Source organism: Capra hircus, chromosome 12, assembly GCF_001704415.2.
Source record: "Capra hircus breed San Clemente chromosome 12, ASM170441v1, whole genome shotgun sequence".
Classification (NCBI taxonomy): domain Eukaryota; kingdom Metazoa; phylum Chordata; class Mammalia; order Artiodactyla; family Bovidae; genus Capra; species Capra hircus.
The window spans coordinates 56,893,366-56,921,124 of NC_030819.1; the positions used below are offsets into that span (position 1 = coordinate 56,893,366).

Genomic DNA, 27,759 nt, shown 5'->3' on the forward strand with positions numbered 1-27,759 from the left:
GATAAACACATCAGTTTATCCTTCAAATACAGCATCAATAATCAGAAAATGAAACTTCTAGTTCTTAGGGCTGAGATGTCAGTTATCACATAGGATGGCTCACAGTCCAGTGGTCCTTCAGTTCATACATTACAGTCATCTGGATGCCTCGTTCCCATCCAGATCAATTCAGTCAGAATCTCTGAGTGTGGGTTCACATTTTTATAAGCCCCTGAGAAATTCTGAAACACAGCCAGTGTTGTGAATCACTGTTTCTAATATAATGGTCAAAGAAAAGGCAAGCTTGTTTCTTGTTCTTCAAAGGAACAATTGCAATTGTCAAACAAAAGCATTCAGTAAATAATTCCTCGCCTCCTTCTGATGCACTGATATTTTCCTTTTTTTTTCCTCTAGGAAAGATTCTGATCTTGATCAGGTTTGAAAACACCAGATTAAGAATATTTATTTAGTAAAGAAAAGCTGTAGTGTTTCATTTAAGTACAGGTTGGAAAACTGGGTACAGCCTGGTGAAAACACAGCAAATCCTAACATGATTGACCTTTACGGGTAATTTCAGAGAAAAGATTTGGAGAACTCACATTTAGAGTCTTCAGTGAGGATGAAGGTATGTTTTGACAGTGCTGATCAACTTCTCGGCCTGGATAAGTGCATGTTATGGTGACTCTACTACCACATACAGAAGAACGTGGGCTTTGGAGTCTGTCGGAAGTTCTGATTAATCCTTTAACTTGGTCAGATGATCTTTCACCTCATTTTCCCACCAGTAAAAGAGTTGAGAGAACTATCATGGCCCCTGAGGAAGAGCCCAGAGCCGGCTCACTAGAATGCGTTCAGTAAGTGCCAGCATACTTCTTTCTCTTTGCGTAGGATTTTGAAGGCCAAAGCCACTTTCCCTAGAGCTGAAGTCCTCAAGGGACAGGGTCATTTGTGGTTGTCTCAACAAGGGCTTCCAGTGGGTAGAGGGCAGGGATGCTGTTAAACATGCTTCACCGTTTGGGGTGGCCCCCACAACAAAGAACTACCCAGCTCATACAAACCGCTGTGTGTAATAAACAAGCAGAATACATGGTACAGCATACGGAATATAGCCAAAATGTTGCAACCTTAAATGGAATATGAGGTGATGGTGTGTTTAGTCATGTCTGACTCTTTGCAACCCCATGGACTGTAGCCTGCCAGGCTCCTCTGTCCATAGGGTTTTTGGGCACGAATACTGGAGTAGGTTGCCATTTCCTTCTCCAGGGGATCTTCCTCACCCAGGGATCGAACCCACGTCTCCTGCATTGGCAGGCGGATTCTTCAACACTGCATCACCTGGGAAGCCCCAGGATAAATGGAGTAGAATCTATAAACATTTTGAATCACTATGTTGAACACCTGAAACTAATACTGTAAGTCAACTGTACTTTAAAAATTCAAGTTAAAAAGTCCACGATGAACAAAATATCCAATTTTTACATAAAAACAAGTGGAGTGTTAAACTTTTTAAAAATTATTCAGATTAAAATATCAATAGAGCTGAGGCTGAAAGACCCTGCTTTAGAGGAATCCACATCAGAGACAGACTCAGTTTATGTTCTCTAGATTTGGATGAGGAAATGGAGATTCAGAAAAGTTACACGATCTGCCTAAAAACCACAGTGCTGGAGCCAGTGGGGGTGGGAGCAGAAGTTCAGATTCTCGGATGAAAAACCAAATCTTTTCCTACCCCCAAAATGTGCTCTTTCCACTATACTACCACTAGTCCTTCTGCAGAAAAATTAAGGGGCCCATGTTTTACTACAGTTCTAGGAAAGTAAAACCACCAGTGACCGGCAAAGCTAAATTTATCCTAAAGTTTTCAGTTATACTGCACATGCTTATATTGTTCAAAGACCACATGCAGACTCAAAAATAATTGCGCTCAGTTGCTTCCGTTGCGATCCCACGGACTGTAGAACACCAGGTTCCTCTGTCCATGGGATTCTCCAGGCAAGATTACCGGAGTGGGTTGCTATTTCCTCCTCCAGGGGATCTTCCAGACCCAGGGATCGAACCCGAGTCTCTCATGTCTCCTGCATTGGCAGGCACGTTCTTTACCACTAGTTGTCTTTCAGCAAGCACCCAGGGCTAGTAAAAATTAGACCACAACAAAGCCATTGCACACAGCAATAGCATAGGGAAGCTCTCAGCATCCTGCCCACTAGGAGAAAATGAATCTCTCCAAACATTAAGACCCAGTGTTCCCCATAAAACTGACACGACTGTTTTGTGCTGATTACATAAAGTAAGATATTCCTCCACAACAAACACAAGCAAGACAGAAGTCTGCATATAAATTGACAAAGTGGTTAACATCAAACAAAATTTCTCAAAAGCTGCTGATAAAAGTGAGTGGTCGTTGATCACGTTAACTGAATGTGAAATGTATTTTTACTTTCAGAAAGTAACTGTCCACAGGCTACTTCATAGAGGGATATATTAATTTCTTTTCGATAAGGAATCAAGGACAATGGAAATCAAGTCAGTTTTGGGGACATTACCCAAGAAAGCAAGTTAATTGTGGCTTTACCAGTGTTTAAGATGAACCAGATTCAACATCCAAAGTTCAACTCCTAGAATGACTAGACGTTTCCAGAAACAGTCCTAAAGTGACAATCTAAAGGAAAATTATAAAATCTACTCCTTAAACAGAACATTTATCCAAACTGATCTAGGTCCTGGGGATTCTAGGTGATTACTAGTTATGCTACTAACAAGTACTCAAAATAGTCAACGTGACAATGTGTTCTCCCCACAGTCAAAAATGCAGTTCTGAGGCCTGCAAACTGTAGCAAGTTGAGCCATTTTTTTGAGATTCTGCTTCATTATTTATAGAAAAGTGATGCTACAGAAAATTTCTGACCATTTACACTGGGTAGGTACTTTCTCCATTATCACCAGGCACTATTTGGGGATAGAAGAAAAAGTTTTTTCATTCGTACTTTAAAAGATCTTTGTTTTTATGAGCTTCTTGATTGTACACAGAGCACTGTGTTCACCTCTCAATGGGTAAATGTATACCCACTGAATGTATGTTACCATGCATTAAGAGAACATAAGAAAAACCATGAAAACCCATAGATTACATATAAATGTAAGGTTCCAGATGGCAAGACTTAAGATATTACCAAGTGGTACAATGTTTAACTACCTGGAGAATGGTTAAGATCCTTATGAAAGAAAGTGAAAGCGTTAGCCGCTTAGTCATGTTCAACTGTTTGGGACCCCCATGGACCGTAGCCCACCAGGCTCCACTATCCATGGGATTCTCCAGACAAGAATACTGGAGTGGGTTGCTTTATCCCACTTCTCCAGGGGATCTTCCTGACCTAGCGATTGAACCCAGGTCTCCTGCATTGCAGGCAGATTCTTTACCATCTGTGCCACATGGAAGATTAAGAACATTTCATGCAAAAACTGATGTTTAAACATTACAAATGAGAAATTAGTGCTTCCATGATGAAACACTAATGAGCAAATTTAGTGTGAAAGTTATCACTACACAAATGAAGACATGTCACTTAGGGTAGAACGGCTGTCCTGAGTGTAGGTTTTACACTCTGATCAACTTCCTACGTGATCTTGTAAATTTACCTCGTGGGTGGCAGCAGGTAGATGAGGGAGGGGACTGCTGCACATTCATGTGCAGTGTGGTTGTCTTATCCATCCTAAGTACGCAGGCCTTTTCCCTACCCAACCCTCAACACAGCCTCAGTTTTGTCCTAAGTTTCACTACAGCATTGTTTAGTCTATGATAAAGCCCACCCATACTGGAACCAGTTAAAATATTTTTATGTACGTATCTTTTTATAATGGGACTCAGTATTACTAACAGTGAAGTGGTTTACACCTGACCGAGAACTTCCCTCGTGGTCCAGAGGTTAATAAGACTCTGTGTTTCCAACGTAGGGGGTGTAGGTTCGATCCTTGGTCAGGGAACTAGCTCCCACATGGCACATGGCCAGTCCAGAAGAGTATATGGAACACCTGACCATTTTTTCCAAATCCTCTGATACACAGAGTTTTAAAAGACACACACCACTTTCAGGGGAGAAAGGCTGGAAGAATAACCATATGAGTTTGTTTTTCTGCGTGGTAGATGAGTTATATTTAACTCTATAGTTTTAAAAATTTCTAATCAGTATATGCTACTTTTTTTTTTTTTATCAGGGTGGGGATCATTCTCATTTACAAAAGCAACAGCATATGTAGGAAACAGCAAAGAAGTTGGATTTTCAGTTTATGTCATGCTGCCCCCATCCCATTTTTAAATTAGTGACAAAACTGTTTAGAAATGACACCGTAAGATGAACTTTATTTTAAAGCTCATAAGAGGCTTCACAATATCAGTTACAAACAGAATCAGTGTTTCTTCCATGGTACACCTTCACATGACAACGCACTGTATGACGAGAGAGATATTTTAAAGATTTTGTTCTGCATGCTGCTAACACATTTCACTAGCTTTTGCTTTTAGTCAATGGATTTTTAATATAATTAATACCAAAGCAAAAGTCATATTCTATTGGACAGAATTAATTTTAGAAAGCCCTTATGAAATCAGACTTAGTCTTGTTTATAAACATCCACACCCACACACATGCTGCAATGGAGAGCAAAATGCAAGAAAACTACCTTGGCAGGAACAAATGCTTTAAAGAGTGTAACCACAGCCCTCTTGAACAAGCAGTACACTTTATTTTCTCCAAAGACAAAAGTCAATTTCATCCTCAGTGATGCAAATGGTAATACTGCACAGAAGCTTAGTATGAATTCACAATTCCACAGGAATCTGAAAGTGACCAAGGCAATTTTCCCTTTTAGGATCATAAAGACTACAGACTTAAGCTTCTTCTTTTTCCATATAATACACAAAATTTCCAAACATCCTTAAAAAAGAAAATATAAATAGTCTCAGTATGTCATGTAGAATCACATACTATGGCAAAAATATTTTATTAATTGAAGGACGAAATCAGTTTCACGTCATCTAGTCCAAGTCCATATTAATGGAACTCTTCTCGTTGGGGTAACATTCTCCATTCTGATGTGGAGGTTCAGCACTGAAATTGTTTTTGCCGTCTAAGTCCTCTTCCTTTTTATCAGTACTTGGGCCATTTGGAGTTCTTTCCAGTTTGGGCGATTCGATTTTTGGTTTGGGTTGTGTTACGACAGGTTCACAAGTGTTATTCAACTCCTAAGAAAGGAAAACAAAACTAATAATCAGACTAACTCCAATATGTTTTCAATTACTTTCCTACATACTTAAACCAGTATTTTTCAACCAACTCCAATTATACATAGCTCAAAGAATTCTACTTGCTCAGTACATTTGCCTAGAACTATAGCTTGATGCCTGATCTAGATATGTAAATATTCATCTACAAAGTGTCAGGGACTTGTTAACTATTCAGTTTATTATTAATCCATTTACTCCTCATAGCAATTATTAAAAGGTATCATCTCCTACAGAGGAGAGGTTAAGTAACTTAACCTTAGGAACAGAAAAAGTAGTGAGCAAAGAGCTGGAATTCAAGCTTATAGCCCATTACCTCAAAGGCTCATGTTAACCTTCTCTGTGTTTGAGCATTCTTCCAGACAGAGCACCTTCCTTGGTTTTCTTATCAACTTCCTTCAAGCCTCAGGAACTCAGCAAGACATTCCCTGATAAAACACCAACCTGGGACTCTCCCCATCGCCAAGTTTCCTAGTCCCTTCTGACTATTTTTTCCCCTTGGCATTTAACACAATCTGACACCCTTCCACACTTGTTTACTGTCAAGTCTTCATTGCGGAGGCCCCTGGCAGGCAACCCCCACAAGAGTGGGGACTTTCCTTGTACACTGACAGTTTACCTCCTAGAACAATAGCTGGGCACATGGTAGAAGCTCAACAAATGTATTTGTTGAACTAAATGAACAAATGAAGAAATAGAAATTGGACAAAACTTACAAGGCCTTCCCACATTTTGTAATATCAATAACGAGCCATTAAGAAATCTGATCTTGGGATGAGGTAAAAAGATTTAAGGAAAAATGGCTATTCTCAAGGTTCAAATCATTGCAACCAGAATCCCTAAGAAACCACAGCAGTAAACACTGGACAGTGACACTCACCTTTATTTTTGCTCTAATTTCCTGAGCACGCACAACGGGATCTTGATCAAGACTCTTTTTAGCCTGGGCATTCATGACATTATTCATCCACTCCATCACTTCATTAACAGACTTCTCAACCTTTTTCATCTCAGACTCATCAATATGGTTGTATTTCTCATCCTAAATGGAAAAACATGGCCATTCTGTAGAATCTAGTATTTCACAGTAACTAACATCTAACTGTACCCAATTTTCCATGAAGTTCCAATCTATTAATAACTTCTCGTCTCACACACCAAAACCTAATTTCTGATTTAAGACCATGTGTTCACAATGAAGACTCCTCCACTTAAGCAGCAGCTTGTAAATCCAGGCAGGGTTCATGTCCTCACTGTGTACAGAGACTTACATTATTTCTAAAGTCAGCTGCTATCTTGGCATAGTGCTGCAGCCTCTGTCCTAGTTCTTCAAATATTTTCGGCCTTTCTTCAGCTTCTTGAAACCGAACTTTAATTGGAGTGCCGATTTTCTAAAACCAAATGCGATAAATTAGTATTCGCAGCAATTACATTTTAGAAGTCTACAGTCTGAAACACAAGTACCACTTTCCAGGGGAGAGAAGGGCCTACCGTTAGTTCTTCCAGCTTGTCCACATACGCCTGCTTAGCCTGGTCCTCCCCTTCCTCATAGAGCCAGTTCTCAGTCTCTGTGAGCAGCCTCAAAAACTTCTGATGATCCTAGATACAGAACACGAAAACCAGGATTAGTGGCTACCTTACTTTAAAAGCTTTCATGACAAAACAGCATCCTCAGAAGTGGTCAGTATCAAGCTCATCTTACTTCCAGGATGGCAAACCTGATTACCTGGATTCTCTTTACTGAAAAACATCAAGGTGCAAAAACATGCCACACCTTGGCTCCAGAGAGTATTTTACACAGGGGAGGGCGTTAGTCTTAGGCCAGTTTCTCTTCACATAAGGATGTTTGAAAAGTTGTGGTAAACTGCTCTTATGGACTTGAATTTTAGAAGTTCAACTTTGCACAATTGGTACATTAAAATGTCGTCATAGAAGAGCAGTTTTCTTCCTATTCTCCGAAACAATTAGGTTTTGATTAGTAACTTCCTACTCACTTCCCCAATCACCAAATACTGAAAGGGAACCTAAGCCAAGTTGATAGATCAATCACTGCACACGACTGTCATTCCTAATCAACTCAGAAAGTATGTGGTTACACTCTACCTTTAGGTTCAGCATCTACTCTGGATTTCTAGAACTAGCCCAATTTTTCTCCCAGGCCCATCTTCCACAGACATGCTTCTGCTCTGGGATTTATGGTCCCTGACAAACTCTGGAATGACTGGATGAGCAAGTCTTAAGGGATAAAGCAATGACAGAGCAACCAAGGCGCTGAGGTCTTTGAAAGCAAGGACTGTCTCCTGTTTATGCCTCTACCCCCGCAGTAACTGTGATGGTGCAGACTACGAACAAAAGTGCCGACAGGTTCTTTCTTCAACGGTAAAGAGTAAAGTCACTAGGATAATCTAGTGTCAAACTGCACACTGCTAGTTAGCCTCTCTCTCCATGACTCTGTTTATATGATTTCTGTATCAAGTTGTCTGTCTTCAAAAAACCCAAGTTACACAATCCAGTAGAGGTTTAAATGTCAAATTTGGTATTAAGTACTTCAAAGTGAGATTATTTGAATAAAAACTCAGCCCTCAACACACCTGTTCGCATATAAACTTTTCGTACGGTCCACACAGCTTGTCTCTGAACTCGTACACATACTCCTCCACCGCATTCTTAGCGTCGTTTCTCTCCTTTTCCAATTTATCCTGCATTATCATCTTACCCTGTCCAGAAACAGAAAAGGTTAATTCAAGTCTTCTGCTAAATGCAACTGAATTTTAACTATTCAGATTCTGGAATTAACAAAGTCAACAATTATACTGCATGCCCCCCCCCAAAATCAGTTTTAACAGTTCTAATTTATACCTCACAAGATTCTTCCAACGATTCCTACGAAGTTCTTCATCTTATAAATACACAGAATGAGGGGTTTTTTGTTTTTAACATTATATGATAAATTGTATAGGGCTTCCCAGGTGGCACTAGTGGCAAAGAATCCACCTGCCAATGCAGGAGATGCAGGGGTGATCCCTGGGTCGGGAGGATCGCCTGGACCAGGAAGTGGCAACCCACTCCAGTATTCTTGCCTGGGAAATCCCATGGACAGAGAAACCTGGCAGGCTACAGGCCATGGGGCCACAAAGAGTTGGACACAACTGAGCACAATAAATTATGTAACTTTCACAATTCAGATTAACATTAAGGGAACAAAAATTATCTACTGTTCTTACACAATTTTGTCTGTTTTATGTAGTTATATGGTTGTCTCCTACTGGGATTAATACTGACCAATGTGTACCGGCCACACAGTTTTGCCACCACGTTTCTGATGCTAGTGGTAAAGAGCCTGCCTGCCAATGTAGGAGACACAAGGGATGCAGGTTCGACCCCTTGGTTGGGAAGATCCCCTGGAGAAGGAAATGGCAACCCACTCCAGTATTCTTGCCTGGAGAATTCCATGGACAGAGGAGCGTGGCGGGCTACAGTCCATGAGGTCAAAGAGTCAAGACACAACTGAAGCTACTTAGCATGCACAAACAAACATATTATTTATCAAACAGAAAAAGGAATTTATTATTGAAAAAGGAATTTATTATTAAATTTCTAAACACAATGGTCCCATCTCAGTAAAGGAAAACAGAATCTCAATCATTTCACCTATCCAAACTACAGAGAAGCACAATGTGTTTTAACAGAACTATTTAGTGTGGCCTGATATACCAATGGTATTGTGCTCTGTGCTAGAAGATATCAGCACTCAATTGCTTCACGAGGACCTGGGCAATCAATTTTACACCAAGCAGAATGATCTATGGTATAGATTTCTTTAATGAAGTTGCAAAAATATTAGGAAAAAAAAAAAACTTGCTAAAAATATTTAACTAAAAACCATTCGTTTTTGGCTTCATTCTGCCCCTAAAAGTTGTATAAAACTTATGAAATGTTAAGAATTATAGCCATTTACCTAACAGGGCCAAACAAATAAATATATTCCAAAATAAAAATATTTAAGTGAAGTAATTACCTCTGTTTCAATATACATGTTCAGAAGGTCTTTCCCTAACTGCCAGACCAAGTTGGCTTCAATAGGCAACTCAACATTCACCACCTTTATTTTGGGTTTTTTAGCTTCTGGAGGTTGGTCAACTTTCTTCTCATTAGCCTTGGGAAGAGGGGTTAAAAAAAAAAAAAAGAAAAATTCTTAAATAGTTCTTGAATAACAGAAATATCCCTATCATACTTACTGAAGACTCAGGTAAAAGTGAAATCCCTAAAATCATAAAGCTGGAAGAATGTGCAAAATCATCTAACTCCTACCCACCCACCCATTTTAAATCAGGGCTGCAATTACATTTATACCTGCTGTACTTCCCCCTTCAAGAATTCACCAGAACATTTTTCATCTCAAATTTAATCTCTCTGGCTAAAGCATTTCTTCACAGGTCCTTAACTTTCTAATCCCTTTAAGCGATGTTTGTGACTTGGCAAAGTCAAAAATACTACTAAACTACCACTTCTTTAAAGTACAGTCTATAACAGTAACCACAGAGAAGACTGAGCAGCTGCTAAGCATGTTAGGATCAACTCTACTCCTGTAATATATATTGAGTCCCTAAACTCCAGCTACAACTATCAGTACCCTGATGAGTGCCTTTTAAAATTCCCTGAATTTGGACATTATATACACACATATGTGTGTGTGTATACATCCATCTCCTTATTCCTATTATCTGCCTTTGAGTTGTACCACTTCTCATAAGCAATTCTGCAAGGTCAAAAAAACGTTTACAGTCTTAAAACAGTAAATGGAATGATGTAGCAAATGCTACTTTTACTGTTAAGTTTTTCCGAAGTATGTAAATACAGGGCTAAAGAAGTAAGTATCTCCTATGGCCTTTAATTTTCCAAGATGTTCTTAGCATTTTCATTTCCGCAGAACCTTGTGTTCTTCTAGACACAAATGACAAAGAGCACAACTTTAGCAAACTCAGCTGTAGAACAGATGAGGAGAAACCAAGGGGCATCTGACATGCACCCTGACTGGCTGCGATGGTAAAACAGCAACAGACGAGCCCGCGAGGCTCAACAGGAACTGACACTGGGTAAGCTGGGGGAGTCACGGAGGATGCTAAAATTTCAGACTCTATAAAAAGAAACTGGGACTTTAAAGAGGCTCAATGGCTTGACAATCACAAGGACAGAGCCTGTTTTCCAGGCCTGTTTTCCAGGCTTCTGTTTCTGCGTTCCTGAGAGATCACTTGTCTGTGGAGCGCTGAGAGCTGGGTCACGAGGCGGATCCTGTCAGTCAGCCTGCCGCATCCCCGTCTCTCCCCTCCAGTGAGCATGAGAACTCCCCCACCACCCCCACAATATACTGTGCACGCTCCGGGGCTCACAGAACACAAGAAAGAAAAGTGACACCTGCACCCGGCAAAAACAGGAGTGCAACAGATACCGAGAGTCAAACGGATGACAGCACAGGTATGGAGGCTAAGCTGGGTAAGACTAGCAGTGCAACATCACACCAACCGCTGACGAAGCCCACGCACCAGAAACGGCACCCGACACGGCACGGACTAGGGACACTCCGGGGGCGTCTGCGATAACGTCCCCAACGGTCTGGCACTAGCGGTCCCACTTACAGCTAGGAACGTGAGATGCCACCCAGGGTCGTGTTCTGACAGGTATGGAGACCACTGGCAGGAGCCAGCCAATGCTCAGCATTAGGTGAAGGGGAGGAACACTGAAGTTAAGGAGCCATCGCTGCCAGACCATCCACACCCAACTCTTCAAGAGGAGGCAGCAGCTTCTTTCAGAAATCAGAATCAGGACCCCTGAGGGGATCAGTCAGGGTGTGGGAGCTTAAAACCAGATACTTTTAACGTGTATTTGGACCCCAGTGGACCATTCGGTAATTCATTTGAAGGTAAAGAATTCTATCCTCAGAATGAGAGAAAACCAAACTTCTAATCAAAGAATAATTTACATGCAACCTGCACAAAGAAGGAAGTTCTGCAAAGCACAGATCTGGAATAACAATGGAAACTTATTACCAGATCGTTGTAATTAGTTTATATAAATTTGACAGGCAATTTGAGAGGAGAAAAAAGGTTTACTAGACTCCTATAGCCCATGTATTTATCATCGGATGACTTTGAGTGAAAACTCGTCACACAGCACTGGGATGTGTCTCTTTTGGACGCTGGCATTTGCAGGCACCTGTAGCACTACAGAAGACCACAAAAGCTATGCATTCGCCCCTGGTTGCCTAGAGTGGCAGTTATTCAAGAGAAGCTTTCAGGTCCAAAAAGTAGAATAGTTCAGCTGGAGTACCCCTCACTGGTTTCAGTTGAAAAACATAGAAATTTAATAGGAGAGAAAAAATCCTATATAGAATAAGGTAACTTGGTGCTTGCTCTTGAAACTGCAGGTTGAATGATATCATTAATGATCACATGTCGCAACATTGTCTAATGGAATGAACTAGAAGAGTCACTCACTTTGTCAGCATCTGGGATTTTGTTTTCTTCTGAGGTAAGTTCAGGTGAAGGGGGAGACTGTGAGGTTTGATGACCATCAGTTTGTACCTGGGGCTGTGTTCCAGCTTCATTGTTGTCTTGCTGGATATTTTTCTGAAATGAAAGCCCAGGCACAAAGGATGTAGAAAGCAGGTGTACTTGTATAAATTGAAAAGGTTATAGGGCACCAAAGACAGTACACTCAATTTCCGAAGTCTTAATAGGTAGGGGGAAAAGATACTGGATAAAAGCATAACGAACAAGTATTTGAAAACTTCTTAGATATTGTAAACCTGTAAGAAATTCTTTGAACGATAACAGTTAATATAATAGTTAAGTAACACAAGTAGTAGGCATTTTGACTGATGTGATGACAAGAACTCTCCTTCAAGAAGCTCCCCTCTAGCACTGCACAGATATCAATTCTCAAAAGCAAGTAGGTTTACTCCAGGCCTCTCTCCCAAAAATAAGCTCCCAAAACCTAACTTCACCAGCGGCCATCACACATCTCAACGTATCTGCGTGTCAGTGGACTGAGGAGTTACATAAATAGCAACAATCCATCACCTGGGGCTCATCACTCCAGTCTAGAGATGCAAGACCCTCTCTGTCTCCGCTCTCTTTCCGTGACCCAACAGTCTACACCTCAAAAGCCCCAGGAAAAGGACAAATGCTGCATGCTAGCAGATGCCTCAGTCCCCAGTGAGTCAGAGCTTGTCGTGATCTCATCCCATCTTGGGGAGAAGCCTGAAGCATTCTCACTTCAGTGACTCAAGCCTCTCGTTAGTTTCCTTCCAGAGCCTCAAGATCCTGAGGGAGACACTGAAGTACCGGAAGCAAGGCATTCCTGGTGTGTCTACATCTAAAAGGTACTATGAGAGTGGATACAACAGGCATTAGCATAATGGTGTCTGTGGCCAGATGAGACAGCACTGGTATGTGGCACTGGTCATCTAACTCATTACACTGAAGTTTTTCCTGATGAGAACAAAGCTAAGGCTCAGATGCTCCTGTTCCTTAATGTTCCAGGAATGGTCACAGTGGTTAGCAGTTCTCTGACCACAGGGATGTCACACCTGCTCATGGGAACTGAAACACTGTATTTGCCTACCTACCTCTTCATTTAAGCTACTTCTGGTTACTGTCTAAATGCAAACTGTAAGAGCTCATCTACTTTAAAGTTTCTTAGAATTCTTTGGTTGACCATGTAACACTAGCACTTAGGCTAACAGAAGTCTCAATTAACATCATGAACAATTAACAACTTTCTAAACTCTAGTTGGATACTCCACTTCCTTCCTCTCACAACCCAGAAAACCATTTAACTACAAGTAAGTTATAAAATACCAAAACTGATTTTTGCCATATGACTAAAAAACAAGCCAAACAAAACAAGTTTTAATATCTGGTATCTATTTCAATGAACAGTTTTTTAGTCTTTTATTTCTTAATCATCAGTCAGCATTTGACTTGTCTTATATGGCCTAGGTCTTAAAAAATATAATTCCAAGAAACTTTGCCCACTCTGAATCAAACTGTCACATGCTGGTTCAAATAAAGCTATTCAGAATTTAATCACAGTTCACCAAACTCCAGGCTGTACATTACCATCATCTAGTTAATCGCTACTGTCATCATTAATGAAAATTTTAATTATGAAGAAAAACACACTTTAACCTTTTCCTACCCATCTCTTCGAGCTTAGAATTAAGTCAACTCTATATTCAATCTCAAAGGCTTACCTACAAACTTACCTCGGCATCTGGGTTTTCTGGTGGCCTCTGATTCTGGCAGTCCATGTCGGCTTCAAGAGAAGACACTTCGTTCTCCTCGGCTGGGACCTTCTCCACCATAGACGCTGTAGAGATGGTGAAAATGCCGTGGGTATTGACTCGCACTTTGACTTTCACGCGAGATTTTTCTCCATCCTTCTGTGCCGAAACATTCTGAACAATGAAGCGGCCTACAGCAAAGAGAAATCGACAATTTCAGAACCAAATCTTCATCTATCGTGCAGACAAAGGCTAAGAAAGACTGCAATTCCAAAATTCCATTTTCTCTACCAACTGAGTTAAGACTTAAGTCCTTTAGTGTATACCAGAAACATAACCTTTTAAAATAGACTCATAAGTATACAGTATACTTACAATACTTGGGATTAGTCTTAAAATGCCATGAAACCTTCCAAGGCAAGGACACGCTCATGACTTTCTATTTAACACTTCTGACACAGACACTGTGTGAGACACAGACCAGCCATCCTCGCCTCCTCCTACCTCACTTTACAGGGGAGCACAACCTCAACATGAAAATCCTAAGTATACAGCACATGATATCGAGCACTTGCCTCATTCTGATTCTGTAGGAACTTCAGGGTAGAGGTGGTGACTCTGACCCAGACTCCCTGGGCTTGAATCCTGGCCCTGTGATGGCTGTAAGTTACTTTATCTATGCTTCTATAGTTTGAGTTCATAAGGGTTTACGGTGAGCACTTACTATGGAACCAAGTGCTACGTGTTATCACCTCTACCAACAGTATTGTTACTACAAATACCACTGAAAAAAACCTAAGTATTTTGAACCTATTATGTGCAAAGCGCTACATGGGATTTAAAGTCCTGTTTACACAAACACACAGAAAGTTAGATTTATTTACTAGGTTAGTGAAATAGGTTGGAATAGACCTTCATTAATTATCAAATTACTAGGTTCAGTAAGTAGCTGTCATAAGATCCAGTTAAAGAAACAGCATTAACCACAGGGTACTCAAGAAGACTCACAGGAGAGATATGTAAGATGGCTCTGTAAGTCTGTGCAGGCTTTTCAGTTCTGGTGACAAAATAAAAAAGCCAATGCCAGGCTAAAGAGCTTAGATTTTATCCTCCGTTGAATGGGGACTACAATCCAGCCTGTCAAAATTTTAGTCTAGTCCATATTTAATGATTACTTAAACTATCTGTCAACAAATACAAGGAAAAATGACTAAAATATAAAATGCTCCTGTGTCAGAACATTTTCAGTTTTAAGGATTAAGAAAGAAAACACAACTGGCCAGGTCAGACTCCTTCCAACAATTTCACTATGAAGTGGCGCTGGGCAAAGGCGAGTCCCGACAAGATCTAGCAATACTAGCATTTTACTTGGGAAAAGAGAAACAAGAAGATGCCTGCAGGTCTCCCACAGATTTTCAGTGTTACTTTGGGCCAAAATAGATGGACAGTGTCAAACTTCTCAAGGAAAAATGTACCCAAAAAATATATAATTTTTTTTAAAAAAAGACAATACAAAGGTGCCTTTCGGAGATAGTTTCAACGGCTTCCAAGCCAGGTTTCAAACTGAAGTAATGTTCTGCAAGTAACATTTCGCCCACAGGAAAGGTTAATACTAGAAGTAGGTGATAATCTTCAAGTACAGACTGTATCAGAAAAGGAGAAATACTCAAGTGTCCCTACACACACAGTCATTTCATCTCTTTAGGCCAGTTTAGTCATCAATAAAGAAGAGACTTCCCCATCTTCATTATTCCAAACTGAAACCGTCCTCACATCTTCAATTATGTTCCACTTCACGTTTTCATGGTATTCCACTCAACCCTGCTAAGAGCAGAGTGTTTAAGTTGGTACGCTAAATCTTCAAAAGAATAAATACAATTAATTGCTTACCTATTTTTGCTTCCGGATATGGAACTCCTTGAGGATCAGAATACAAAGCTTCCAGCTCAAAAGGCCCACTTCTTAAGAACGTGAGAACTTTGGAGAAAGGAGCAGCGTGGTTTCTACTGAACACTTCATGGACACTAAGAGGAAAGCAAAGGTACTCAGTACTTCAAGGGTTCAAGCTCACTGTGCTACACAAACAGAACGCAATCCAAAAGCTTATCAACACCATCTCACCATTTACAACCCAAAATGAGAAAAGTATTTTGGTAAGTTTGATTGCTAAAAGATCTCAGTTAATTAATCACTCTCCCATGAATGTCATATGTTCATTTTTTAATATATATTAAAACCAAGTATCTGAACATTATTTTCTCCTACTTACCCTTCAGCATCTTCTGAATCGTGGCTCCAGACCAGAGATATTGGGAAAGGAACTGCATCAGTGACAGAAAATTCTCTAACTTTAAATGCTGGGGAAAGGATTGCACACTTAAATAAGAAAAAGAAAAAGACAGTATCATGAGCACATGAAAAACTTCACTCAGCTTCTAACATAAAGATCAATTCAAATAGGACGGGTAGGTTCAAATTCAAAACTTACAGTGTATATATATGTCCTATTCATAAAGTACTTAATCATCTAAACACTAGATATAAAGATAAATAATAGTGGCATTCACTAGATAAAAAGATAAATAATACAACAAATCTTCCAATACTGGAAGATCCTTGTGTCTCCACAGCCTTATTGATTTATTGAAAAGTAACTCCCTGGTGGTGTCTAACCGGGCACCGGACTCTGCCAGGATGAGATAAAGCAGAAGTGGTTTGAGGAATGACTCCCAGAGGAGAGGCGAAGACAGTACCTGCAGCGCACACCCTCTGGCCACTGCTTCATCCGCATTGAGTGTTGTGCTGACATCTTTTCCAAAGAATTTGGCGATTTTTTCTTTCACGGCTGGAATTCGTGTAGTGCCTCCAACTATCTCAACAGCACTCACATCCTCTACTTTGAGCTGAGTTTGTTCCATCAGCAAATAAAGGGGAACTTCTATCTTCTGCAGTAAGTCAGCACAGAGCTCTTCAAATTGTGCCCTTGGCAGTTAAGAGGAAAACGTTAAGAAAACTGATCTTAAGAATTATTTAAAAAGTAGGGCAGAATATTGGCCTCATCAACCCAACAAACTTTTTTCTTCTCAGACACCCTGAATTCCACATGGGCCAGGTTTAGCCATACCATAATTCATAACTTTTTTCCCGAAAAATATACAAAATCCAGATGCAGAAGGGAGAATGAAAAGAAAATTAGTAACTACAGAAGAAATCACTTTTATATTAAGATTTCCATTTTTAGTCCTTAATGTTTTATGTGATCCCATTTTCATTACTTTGAATATTTCCATTCACTTCAAAACATTTCTGTGAATGAAAACATTTTTCAATCACTGGCCCAGAAATAATACTGAAAAGACTTCACTGTGAGAACACTTAGCACAGATCTTCTTAAAAACCCTCTTTGCAGAAGCAATTCTAGTTCTAATGATGCTGACAGTCTTTCAGGTAGTACAGTCTCGAAATGTGGGCCACGATTCAGAAGACCACAATCAGAACTGACACCCGGACCACAGTTTCAGCAAGAAGTTCCTTCTATTTAATTTGTCAGAATGTGAGACACACCTGTTCATCTTTCCGGAAACATCTTTGTCATTCATGAAGCACTCGATGTTCAGTGGTAGGTCCGTGCTGTTAGAGCTCATCAGCTTTTTCAATTTTTCACACTCCTGATACAGACGAAGGAGTGCTCGAATTTTGGATTTTGCATCCAACTTGTACTTAGTTTTAAATTCTGCACAAAAATGTTCCACTAACTTTGCATCAAAGTTTTTTCCTCCTAAGAAAGGATCAAAAGCTGTTCCCAGTACCTAATTTAGTTAAAACAACAAATAATCTGGTTATTTTCAATCATATTTGTAACCAGAAACTTAAACGTTGCTAACTCAATCAAAGACTAATAGGCTCAAAATTTCTATTTAAACTACAACATGAAACCCAAGTCAATTAGGATATATGTCACTATAAAATCCAAATGAAATGCTACATCTCTGATATTTTTAATTCTAGTGATTACATAGAAGATAATCTTAGAAGTTTTTTCATTCCTAAGCAAGAACAATTAAGAGTATTCTAAGATAACTGCATTGTCTTTATGGAGATCAACCTTAGGAACCAGCCTCTGTTAATAGCTTTATCCCAAACTCTTCATTACCCAAGAAGCTCAGTAGCTTAAAGTAACAACAATTGTCACACATTAATATCTGGGTCACTTAGTTCCAATTTATGACCTTACCTTCAATTTTCCCTTGTTAAAGGCACAGGCAGAGACTTGAAAAGCTGAATGCCCCATATCAACAAAAACCACTATTCGAGGCTTCTCATCCAGGCTTGGGAGATCCTGCTTATAAATCCCATAATTCAAAGCAACTAAAAGGAAATTAGTATGTTTCAATACTTTGGTTCACATTCTTTCAGTAATTTCATAGTTACCGATATAATTACACATGCAGGGAACCTAACTATACTTCAACCAATTAAAGGTGAACACATTTCTTTCATATCTGACTTCATACTTCACCCCTTTCTGATTTTAAAACAACATTCCATCACTTTTAAATATATGAAGAGATGTGAAGGAGAAGACATATGTAATACAAAAACAATGGCATGTAAACCACAAGAAACCACACACAGACAATATCAGACTCATTACACAATACTTACATTTGAATCACAACCTGCTAGGAGACTGCTTATCCAAAAAAATTTAAGAATTTAATATATAACTACAGCAACTACGTTCCTACCAACTGGACTCAAGGCAAATAACTGATCTACCTTACACAGTCTATGGCTCGCTTTTCCTGAATTTTGAAACCACTGTGGATTCTCAAGAACACACCTTTATCAATACTTTAAGAATCCTTAAAATAGCTATTAAAAATATGCTAAACAAAGTCCTATTTGCTTTGCTTGAATACACTAGGGTGTAAGTGACTTTGGGTCCATCCTAACCACAATTAACTGACACAGGCGCTACTGAGTACTTTGCTCCCCATCGCCTCGTTCCTAGCAAAGCGCCTAGCAAACGGCGCGGCTTAAATCAACATCTGACGGAAGAGGAATGACCGCCTCCCAACTACCAACAATCAGGAAACATATGAGGGGAAAATAAATTTTCCGCTAAATCAACACTCAAGGTAGTTCTAGAACCCCATAATAAGGTTGTGGAAAACTTGTTTCTCAACTATAAAAACAATGTAAGGAAATAAAAAAACTAAACCCAACACAACTAATTCAAAAGATTAAAAAATACACACAAGTGTTTCCTAATGAAACAGATTCACCCATTTGACAAGGTTCCAACTTCTGATTAAAACAAGCATCTGAAAGAAAGACTAGAACTTTTGCTTTCAAGTCTAAGTTTTTTAATAGGCGATATTTCTACATGGAAGTGTTTGATAACAGGACCACGTGTGTCTTTAGTTTCAATAGTATGTTAACTTTTACACAAAAACAGTTTTTTTCTTACCAGCTGTCATGTCATTCATGAGTCTTAAGCAGTTTAAGCCAACAATCTGTGCAGCATCTAAGACAGATCGCCTCTCAGCATCTGTGAAGAAAGAAGGGACCTGCAAACAAGAAGGGAAAAAATTTTAACTTACCTAGAAAACCAAAATACATACAAATCCCTCACAACCACCAGCGATCAATTCACAACAGTCCAGCTAAACAGGTGCCTAGCAATGTTATGAAACAGAAGAAGGACTTTAAGTTTCTGGCAAGTTCTTTAAGAAACAGTAACTACTTTTGAGAAGATTGTCCTAAAATTTTAAGTATCAGGTTTATTATAACCAAATTTTAACCTGAAATAAAAACTAATCAAGATATTCATAAGATATATTATCAGTTCTTTAAATCTAACAAAGTTTTACATTTAAGTGGAAGAAATACTACGTCTAAAGTGGTCGTATTTCTACTAACATTTGGAAATTATTCTGCTAAGTCATCATTAAATGTAATTACACTATAGAGACTACAGGAATTTAAAGATAATACAAAGTTAATCCTAGCCACTGCCCTTTGGTTTGCTATTTGTTGGATTTAAGCATTAGTCGATGGGGTACCTTTTAATTCAGCAGACCTATTAAGATTACAAAAATGAAACTTATTTTGTCAAAGCCTGTTGATTTTTTAAAGAGGAAGAACAAAAAGCAGCTCAAGGGATAGTTTCTAACGGTGCTGTCTTCTACCTAGATGAACTCTTTTGATCACTTTCTAGGACACCATTTTAACTAGCACATTCTTCCAGAAGAGCATCTAATAATACATTCACATAATCACTTAACTGGAAAGCACCTAAGAAAAAACTTGGTACAGGAGTTTTCACATTTTATCCCTAAGTATCTATAAATGCTTTGGAAAGAGCACCAAGAGCAAAGGTGGGTCTCTGCTCACCTTTCCAATCAGAACCCTTCTTTCTGCAGTTTTCCATATGAGATTATTTAAAGGGAAGTGGGGGAGGAGGAAGGACCACTGACTTAAAACTTTAACTTTGTGCCAAGTCAACTTCAGTCATGTCCGACTCTGTGTGACACCATGGACTGTAGCCCGCCAACCTCCTCTGTCCATGGGATTCTCCAGGCAAGAATGTTTGAGTGGGTTGCCATGCCCTCCTCCAAGGGATCTTCCCGATCCAGGGATTGAACCCACATCTCTTACGTATCCTGCATTGGCTGGCGGGTTCTTTACCACTAGCGCCACCTGGGAAGCCCCTCTTTAACAGCATTTCTCCAAGATATTCCTTTAGTAGAACAAACTTCAGCCTTCCTGCCTCTCTTATCTCAGGATTCTCTCATATCCCAAGGTGCACGACCATAAAGGCTCCTGATGGGTCTGGGCAAGTCACCCTGCCAATAAAAGATGGTTCCTGTCCACTGCAAATCCTCCTGAATAACAATCATCAACTGTCCATTGAAAGTAGTGAGTTTACCAATGCTAAAAACCTGGGTTCCATCACTACTGGTTGGTTACATTCTTTTTTTTTAAGATATTTTTTATGTGGACTATTTTTATTTTTATTTTAATAAAATATTCTATTTATCCAAACTATTTCATATTCTTTATTTTATATTAACTCTTCAAAACCTGGTGTGTATTTTATGCATACAGCACATCTCGGTTTTGACTAGCTCCTTTTCAAGTGCTCAGAAGCCATGTGTGGCCACTGGCTACCATACTAGAGAATACAGATTCAGAATCCTAGTAATTTAAGGATATAAGAACCTTATTATTTAATCTTTATCATAATAAACTTCTTATTTTCACCATACGAAAATTCTAACCCAGAGGAATAAGTAAGTTACCGATTCAGGTCAAACGGTAAGTTCTCTTTTCAGAGTACATTACTCCATAATTTTTCCATTTATTGGACATCTTTAGTGACCATCAGGCATATCACCATTTGTGAAGTATATATTGGAAGACTTGATAAAATTTTGCTAGCAGTTCAAAAACATTTAAGGCATGCAATCTTTTTTGAGTGATGTAGACCATTTTTAAAGTCTTTATTGACTCTGTTACAGTACTGCTTCTGTTTTAGGTTTTGGCTTTCCGGCCTTTGGGCATGTAGGATCTTAGCTCACCAAACCTGCACCCCCTGCACTGGAAGGTGAAATCCCAACCACTGACTGCCAGGGAAGTCCCTTAACTCCTGCTCACCAAGAACTCACTGGTTCTCATGTGTGGGTGAAATCTCTCATGGACGTATACAACTGTCTCTCAATACAGTAACTAACTTTAGAACATCCTCCAATTTGATCAGCCAATCTACATTTTCAAAATGCCCAACAGGAGATTTTGATATGCACCACCACACAAAAAACTTTGCAACTTCTGGCTAAAGACAGCATTCAAACCTACTCTGCAATGCTGCTAAACACTGCAGTGATACAGTCCAGCAGAATTCTGATCTCTGGTAGGAGAACAGCTTTCACACATTTAATACTAAAAAGTAACATGAAGAAGGCAAATTAAAATAAAACACATTGCCTTGCTGAATTCTACTTACTGAAATAACACAATCTGTTACTGGCTTCTTGAGGTTGTTTTCAGCAGTTTCTTTTAACTTAGTCAACAGCATGGCTGTGATCTGCTCCACACTGAACAGATGTTCTTCATCCATGTACATCACCTGCGTTGAGGAAAGAAAATGCTCTCATTACTGCAGTCATTAAAGCTACATACTACTAATATTAACTTCCAAACATCATTACATATTCACTTCCAGAAAACCTTCGTTTTGGCTGTTTAAAAGGAGGAAAGGGAAAAAGAAAGAGAAAAGTGGAGAGGAAAGCAAAGCAGAAGGAAAAGAGAAATACTCTTCCCCAGAGACGAAGAGGAGAAATGAAGCTGGGGCATGTTTTCCCCTACCCAAAGTACTAGATCAAGCACTATAGACAGCAGTGAAGTTCCAATCTCACTGAAGAGATGAATCACGGAGACAAATATGATTTTGTGTAGATCATAAGACAGGAATGCCTCTGTAGTTTAAAAAAAGGTTTCTGCTTGTATTACACCAGAGCTCTCCAAACAACTGCAAATGAGCTACAGTGGAACAGACTGCTTTTCATACGACAACACAATTTACATTTCTTTAGACACCAGAAATTCTAAATCTTTCTAATTGCCAAGATGTTATAAGAAACACAAACTAAGTTTTATAGCAGTATATACCATCTGAGTAATTCTTCAAGGATGATTTAAACATAGACCCATAGTTTAAAAAAAATCAGATAAAAAATAAAAGACCACCTTGTCCAATTATACAAACTGAGTTAAATACTAAGAATTAAGTACCTTTCTCTGTAGATGAACTGAACAGTTTCTTAGTAAGGAATCTAACGTTGTTCAGTTAAATTACCTTTATTCCAACTCCACCATTCTTCATTGGAACCAGATCATAACTTAAGTTTTCCTTCTCCTTTTGAATGAAAGGGTCATTGAATGCTCGGCCATGAAACCTCTTAAAATTAGACACTGTATTGTTTGCATGAGTGATTTGCTGGAAAAAGAAAAAAAATTAAATTCTAATTTCAACATCTATCACTAGTCACAGCAATTAAAAAGCAAGTCACTTGTTCAACTCAAATCACCAGGATGTAAGTGACTTGACAAAGAGCCCTGAATTTCTCCACCAATGAAAACACGTTATTTTCTCTCCTTTTCCTACAGAAATGCCAGGAGGGAAGCAGTGAGAGGACCATACACACAGGCTTCCAAATCCGCAAGATGAACTCAAAGGTAATGAGACTGTCAGCTAAAACTCTGAACAAGCCCCAAGAACTTTATGTGTCCCTTCATTTCACTCCTTTTCTCCCACTGAACTTGTTTTACACCTAACGAATAACTGAAAAAGGGTAATTAGAAAGCCCTATAGTCCAAACACATTTTTCTAAAAAGGAGTTAACTGTTACAGTCTATTAAGTCGCTAAGTGGCCAGGATAAGTTATTCTGAGTCACAAAATGTATGGATTGCTACTTTTTGTATCAATAGCATGGAATATTAATAATCTATACCAAAAAGCAGAAAAGGTGAGCATAGACCAGTGGTTCCATGGTGTAAGGCTGAGCACTCTGGACTCTGAAAAGGTAAGGATGATTCAAACAGTTTCCATATGAGAAAATGCTTTCAACTGCTTGTAGGTGTTTTTGATGGTTAGGCTCTGGATATACAAAAGTCACACTTGATAGCATACTTCACTCAAAGATGTCAGCAGTGGGAACCTTATTTAAAGCACAAACATAATTACAATAAAAGATGAAAAACTAAGACTTCTAAAGTGACTAGTCTGAAAACAGCAAAACAGTTTACTGTTTACTTCTCTCTCTGGTCTACTTCTTATAAAGGGGAAAAATACAGCTTGACAACACTAGCTTTCAAATAATACGGAATATTTCCAACACTGTTTATGTGCTAACACTCCTTGCGACTCTGGAACTGAGATGACAGATGTCTAGTACTCTACAGGCTAGATCGAAGCCTCCGTGGACCTCCTCGTGTAACAACAATGCAGCGGCTCTCAGGGCTGGGATGTGAGTCTTCTCTACAGCCAGTCAGGGAGGCTGTTACCTCACCAGGCTCGCCCTTCTGAGTAGGTCACTGAGTGGCACGCCCATTTCTCTCCCTGCTTTGTCTTTTCTTTCATTCCTCTCTTGCAACTAGCCATGACACAGAATTCCAGCGTTTATAGAGTTGTGTTTCCTTTGCAGCAATACTATTTTTTGTATTTAAAAGAATTTTTTCAACCTTCTTTTAATTATGTCAATCTGATGCATAACCTTGTGTGAATTTAAGGTATACAGAGTATGTTTACTTCGGTATGTTTACATATATAGGACTGCTTTCAGTCCCTTTCTCAGATTTTCCTATTTTTCTCCTCAACCCCCAAAATTCAAGTTATAATGTGAGCCCTAAATGGGAGCCACATAGGTAAATTGTCAAGTCCTCCTAATAAGTAAAACTAATTCCAATAACTTATTTAGCCTAATATATCTAAAATACTGTCATTTCAACATGTACTCATTGTAGAAAACTGATGAGATGGTTTTCTTTTTTATTTCATTTTAAGCCTTCAAAATTGCATGTATTTCATACTTTACATTTTAATCTGATTAGGCACATCTCAAGTGCTCAAGAACTGTATTTAATGGCTACTCTATAGGACACCACAGGCCCACAACTAGTTCTCCTTAATTACTAAGTAACTTGAAAATGCTCTTAAACAACAGAACTTCTTAGAAGTTCCTTCTATAAAAGGAATCTTTAACTCTTAAATTGAGTATCATGAGAAACTTCACATGAAAGAATTTCATGTATCTCATTTAAAAAAAATCAAACGTCTCAGAAACTAGAATATACATTAAAAACAAAGGTTGGAAGATTAGAGAGTTAAAGTATATCTTATTCAATAAAACAAAAGGAAGAGAAAAGGAAAATAGGGATGTAAGGGTTCATAAGTGGAGTAGGAAATGGCAACCCACTCCAGTATACTTGCTTGGAAAATTCCATAGACACAGAAGCCTGACCGGCCACAGCTGATGGGGTTGCAAAGAGCAGGACACGACTGAGCAAGTGAGCACACACGCAAGGGCTCATAAGGAATACTTGCATTACAGTCCACAAGCTCAAAACACATACATAGGCTTAGGTATTTCATATTCTCCTAGGTTTCTGAGATTTCACTTTTCAAACTTCTGTCAAAAATGATCAGAATCCTCTTGAACATACCTGATTTTTGGCTGCAACTCCAATCGTTCTGTTTTTTGATCCAAATGATATGACTGATCTAGAAAAGATGAAAAAACCCATGTTTCACAGATGGGAAGAAGCACAAATGTGGATGCTTTTTAACATAATTCCATTTATAATGGAATTATAAACTTCCATTCTTAGGCAAGGGGGACACAATTCAGCACAAGTTTGGAGCCTAAAGCTTTGGTCAGCTACCCTGTGACGGCTCCAACTTAACTGCTATCTAGGTGGCAGCCACACTCCCACTGCTCCAACCCCAGCTCCCACTTGAGACTGCTCAAGGCTCAGAGGACATTTTTCAAGAGGACAAGTACCAGCATAATTCTCCAGGCCCCAATCATTAGGAAGCAGACATTAACTCTGAAAATGTTTTCAACAGTTAAAGTATATTATTAATTTGGTCCTAGACACCGCTGACAAAAATAATGGCAGTTACCAACTTCATAGAAATCTAAACATCACTATCCTACCTACTGCTGTTCTAATAGACCACTTTGACTCTTTAGAAAATTTTTATATAAGGAGAAACAAGTGGGCCTAAATTATGCTTCCGGAATTTAAAAGCACAAAAGAGGGTCCTATACAGAAGACTCTACTTGAGCAAGTCAAGGGAAAATGCAGACCAAGTACCACAACAGAACCAAGTATAAATGCTGAGCAAAACGACTGAATAATCAGTTACATTTTAAGTCAGCTTTTAAGAGATGAAGTGACTTGTAACTGTGAAATAGCCTTTAGAGCAGTGGGAACAGAATGGCAACACAGAGCAGAGACAAGCACAAGAGTCTTGTCAGAAAGATGGAAGCGAATTAGGTTTCAGATTAGAAGGCGGAAAAAGAATAACAGTGCGATACGAGCAAAATGGGAATACATTGAGGGCATTAAATACCAAGCCGAATCAAATTCAAATTTGCTATAATAGAAACATCTCAGACCTAAATTATCTGAGCCGGTGCTAAATAGCCTCCGAAAAGCCAGAGAACTGTTGGAGCAAAGGCTGGACCTTTAAAATACCTTCCGAAAACAGTCACCCCCCAACTCAAAGTAAACATACAGCTGTCCGACGAATTTACTCATTTTCCAAGGGGAGAATAAAATTAATTACACCAAACAAATTAATAGTAGCCAACACAGTTGAGTCAAACATCTATTATATAAAATATTAAACTCCAATACGGCCCTTCGCTTGTATTTTTTGAGACACACCTGTCATCTTTACTTGCACAGTGATCTCTATAACCACAAATACAATTTTTTCCACAATAGCTTTTCTTCCTTTTATTGGACAAAAGAGAACAAAGATATAAACTGTCCCTAGGCAAGAAAACCTGAGATTCTGTCTTTTTCCTTACTATACCCCAATCAGAGACGTTGGCACAGCTAAAGAAAAGACTGTAGATTTATAAAAAGGTTGATGCATGAGATGCTTAGGGAATAAGTCTTCCCACTGGTACTGACACTGTCTCTGTTTGGGTACTTTCTCATTTCCATTCACTTTTATAAATGTTCATCTGCACTCAAATATTGATAGAAGCCCAGTCATTTCACCTCTGGGCTCAATGCTTCATTCCATAAACATTATATTCAAAAATTAAGACCCTCTCCAAAAAAAGTTGCTTTTTAAAACGTCACCCTTTGCCCACCCCATGCCGCTGCAGAATATACTGTTTAATTCATTGACAACATCCAATTCTAGGGTGCAAGTGTGCAATTTTTATTTTCTCTCCTTATTTAAGCTGTGCAAAATTAAAAAAAAAAACTAGAACACAATTCCTCTATAATGGCTTTCATAAAACGAGCAAAAAGGTCTTTTACATCTTTCACGAATGATCCAAGCGTGAGTAAGAAGATACACTCATCTATCTTAGCAGTGAGTCTGTGGTCGCTAACAACAATCCACTGGCTCACAGCACAAGCAGCAGCATACAGGCTCTGGAAGCTTCCAGCTCATTTCGAGATTCACAATGCGGAAGAAAAGGCTCGGCAGCCCCAGCTCTGCGGTGAGCAAAGACAGGCTAGGAAAGAGGGGGACGAGCTGGGGGCGGCTCAGCCAGCTCCGAGAAGCCGGGTGGGGAAACGGGGGCGGCCGCGGAAGGAGCTGGCAGAGACTTCTCGCCAAGAAAAGGGAGCCAAGTCTCCGGCTTGGCCCCCGACCGGCTCCCAGGAGGAAGCCCGCCCGAAATGACCACCCCGGGGAGACTAGATTCTCGGGCTTCCTTTGGCCTCCGCGAATCCCAGAGACACCCCCTCTCCGATATGCGGCTGCAGGCGCCCTCCCCTACCCAGCGGCCAGGCAGCCCGCATCCCGATCCCCATGGAGGGGGGCACCTCTCCCAACACCGCGCTCCGTTCGCCGCCGGCGTTCCGCGGCCAGCCGCAAGCCTGGGTTCCCCGGGATCCCTAGCCCCCGCCGGCTGCCCCCCGCCACCAGGCTCCCACTTACGGGGTGCACCGGTCGCTGAACTCGTTGGCGATGGTCTCGATGCCCCCTGCCCGGGCCACCGCGATATAGCAGCTCTGCGAGCCCACGTCCAGCCCCACCACCGACATGGCCGGCTCTTGGTCCGCCTCCGCCTCGGCTCGGTATGAGTCTGGGTCTGCGTCCTTCTAGCCGCGCTTCCTGCCCCGGCCGCGCTCGGCTCCCGTGGGGTCCGCTCCTGTCACGCGGACGGACGGACACACGGACAGTCTGCCGGTCTGGCGCCTCCGGCTTCCCGGGGACAGTGGTGGTTCGCAGAGCAGTAGCCACGGGAGAAGGCGGCGCTCGGTGTCCGCGAGTCGCTCCGCAGCTCGGGCTGCCGGCCCGGATCTTCCGCTGCTTGCTCACCGGCGCGCCGCTGAACTACCGACCCAGAAGGGGAGGTCCCAGAGCCTCAGCCTTATGTATCGCACTGATCGGAACTTTCCAGAATCTGCGGCATTTACTCACCGGCGCCTCCACCGGCCCCTCCACGTGCTACTTCC

At 40.1% G+C, this 27,759-nt stretch overlaps 1 protein-coding gene across 2 annotated transcripts; it reads right to left on the bottom strand.

Moving 5' to 3' along the window:
- Window positions 4,309-27,759, bottom strand: HSPH1 (heat shock protein family H (Hsp110) member 1). 2 transcript variants are annotated; one of them, XM_018056619.1, is made up of 18 exons: window positions 27,239-27,759; window positions 24,772-24,829; window positions 22,405-22,545; window positions 21,553-21,675; window positions 19,015-19,114; window positions 17,776-17,909; window positions 17,106-17,350; window positions 16,295-16,523; window positions 15,811-15,917; window positions 15,432-15,565; window positions 13,524-13,732; window positions 11,752-11,883; window positions 9,276-9,413; window positions 7,849-7,974; window positions 6,749-6,856; window positions 6,529-6,648; window positions 6,138-6,299; window positions 4,309-5,218 (listed from the first exon to the last, which is right to left on the bottom strand). In XM_018056619.1, the coding sequence occupies exons 1-18, from the start codon at window positions 27,343-27,345 to the stop codon at window positions 5,012-5,014; spliced, it is 2,580 nt and encodes an 859-aa protein (XP_017912108.1). In that variant the 5' UTR covers window positions 27,346-27,759; the 3' UTR covers window positions 4,309-5,011. The 2 variants fall into 2 exon arrangements, with proteins under 2 accessions (XP_017912108.1, XP_017912110.1); XM_018056621.1 differs by lacking the exon at window positions 11,752-11,883.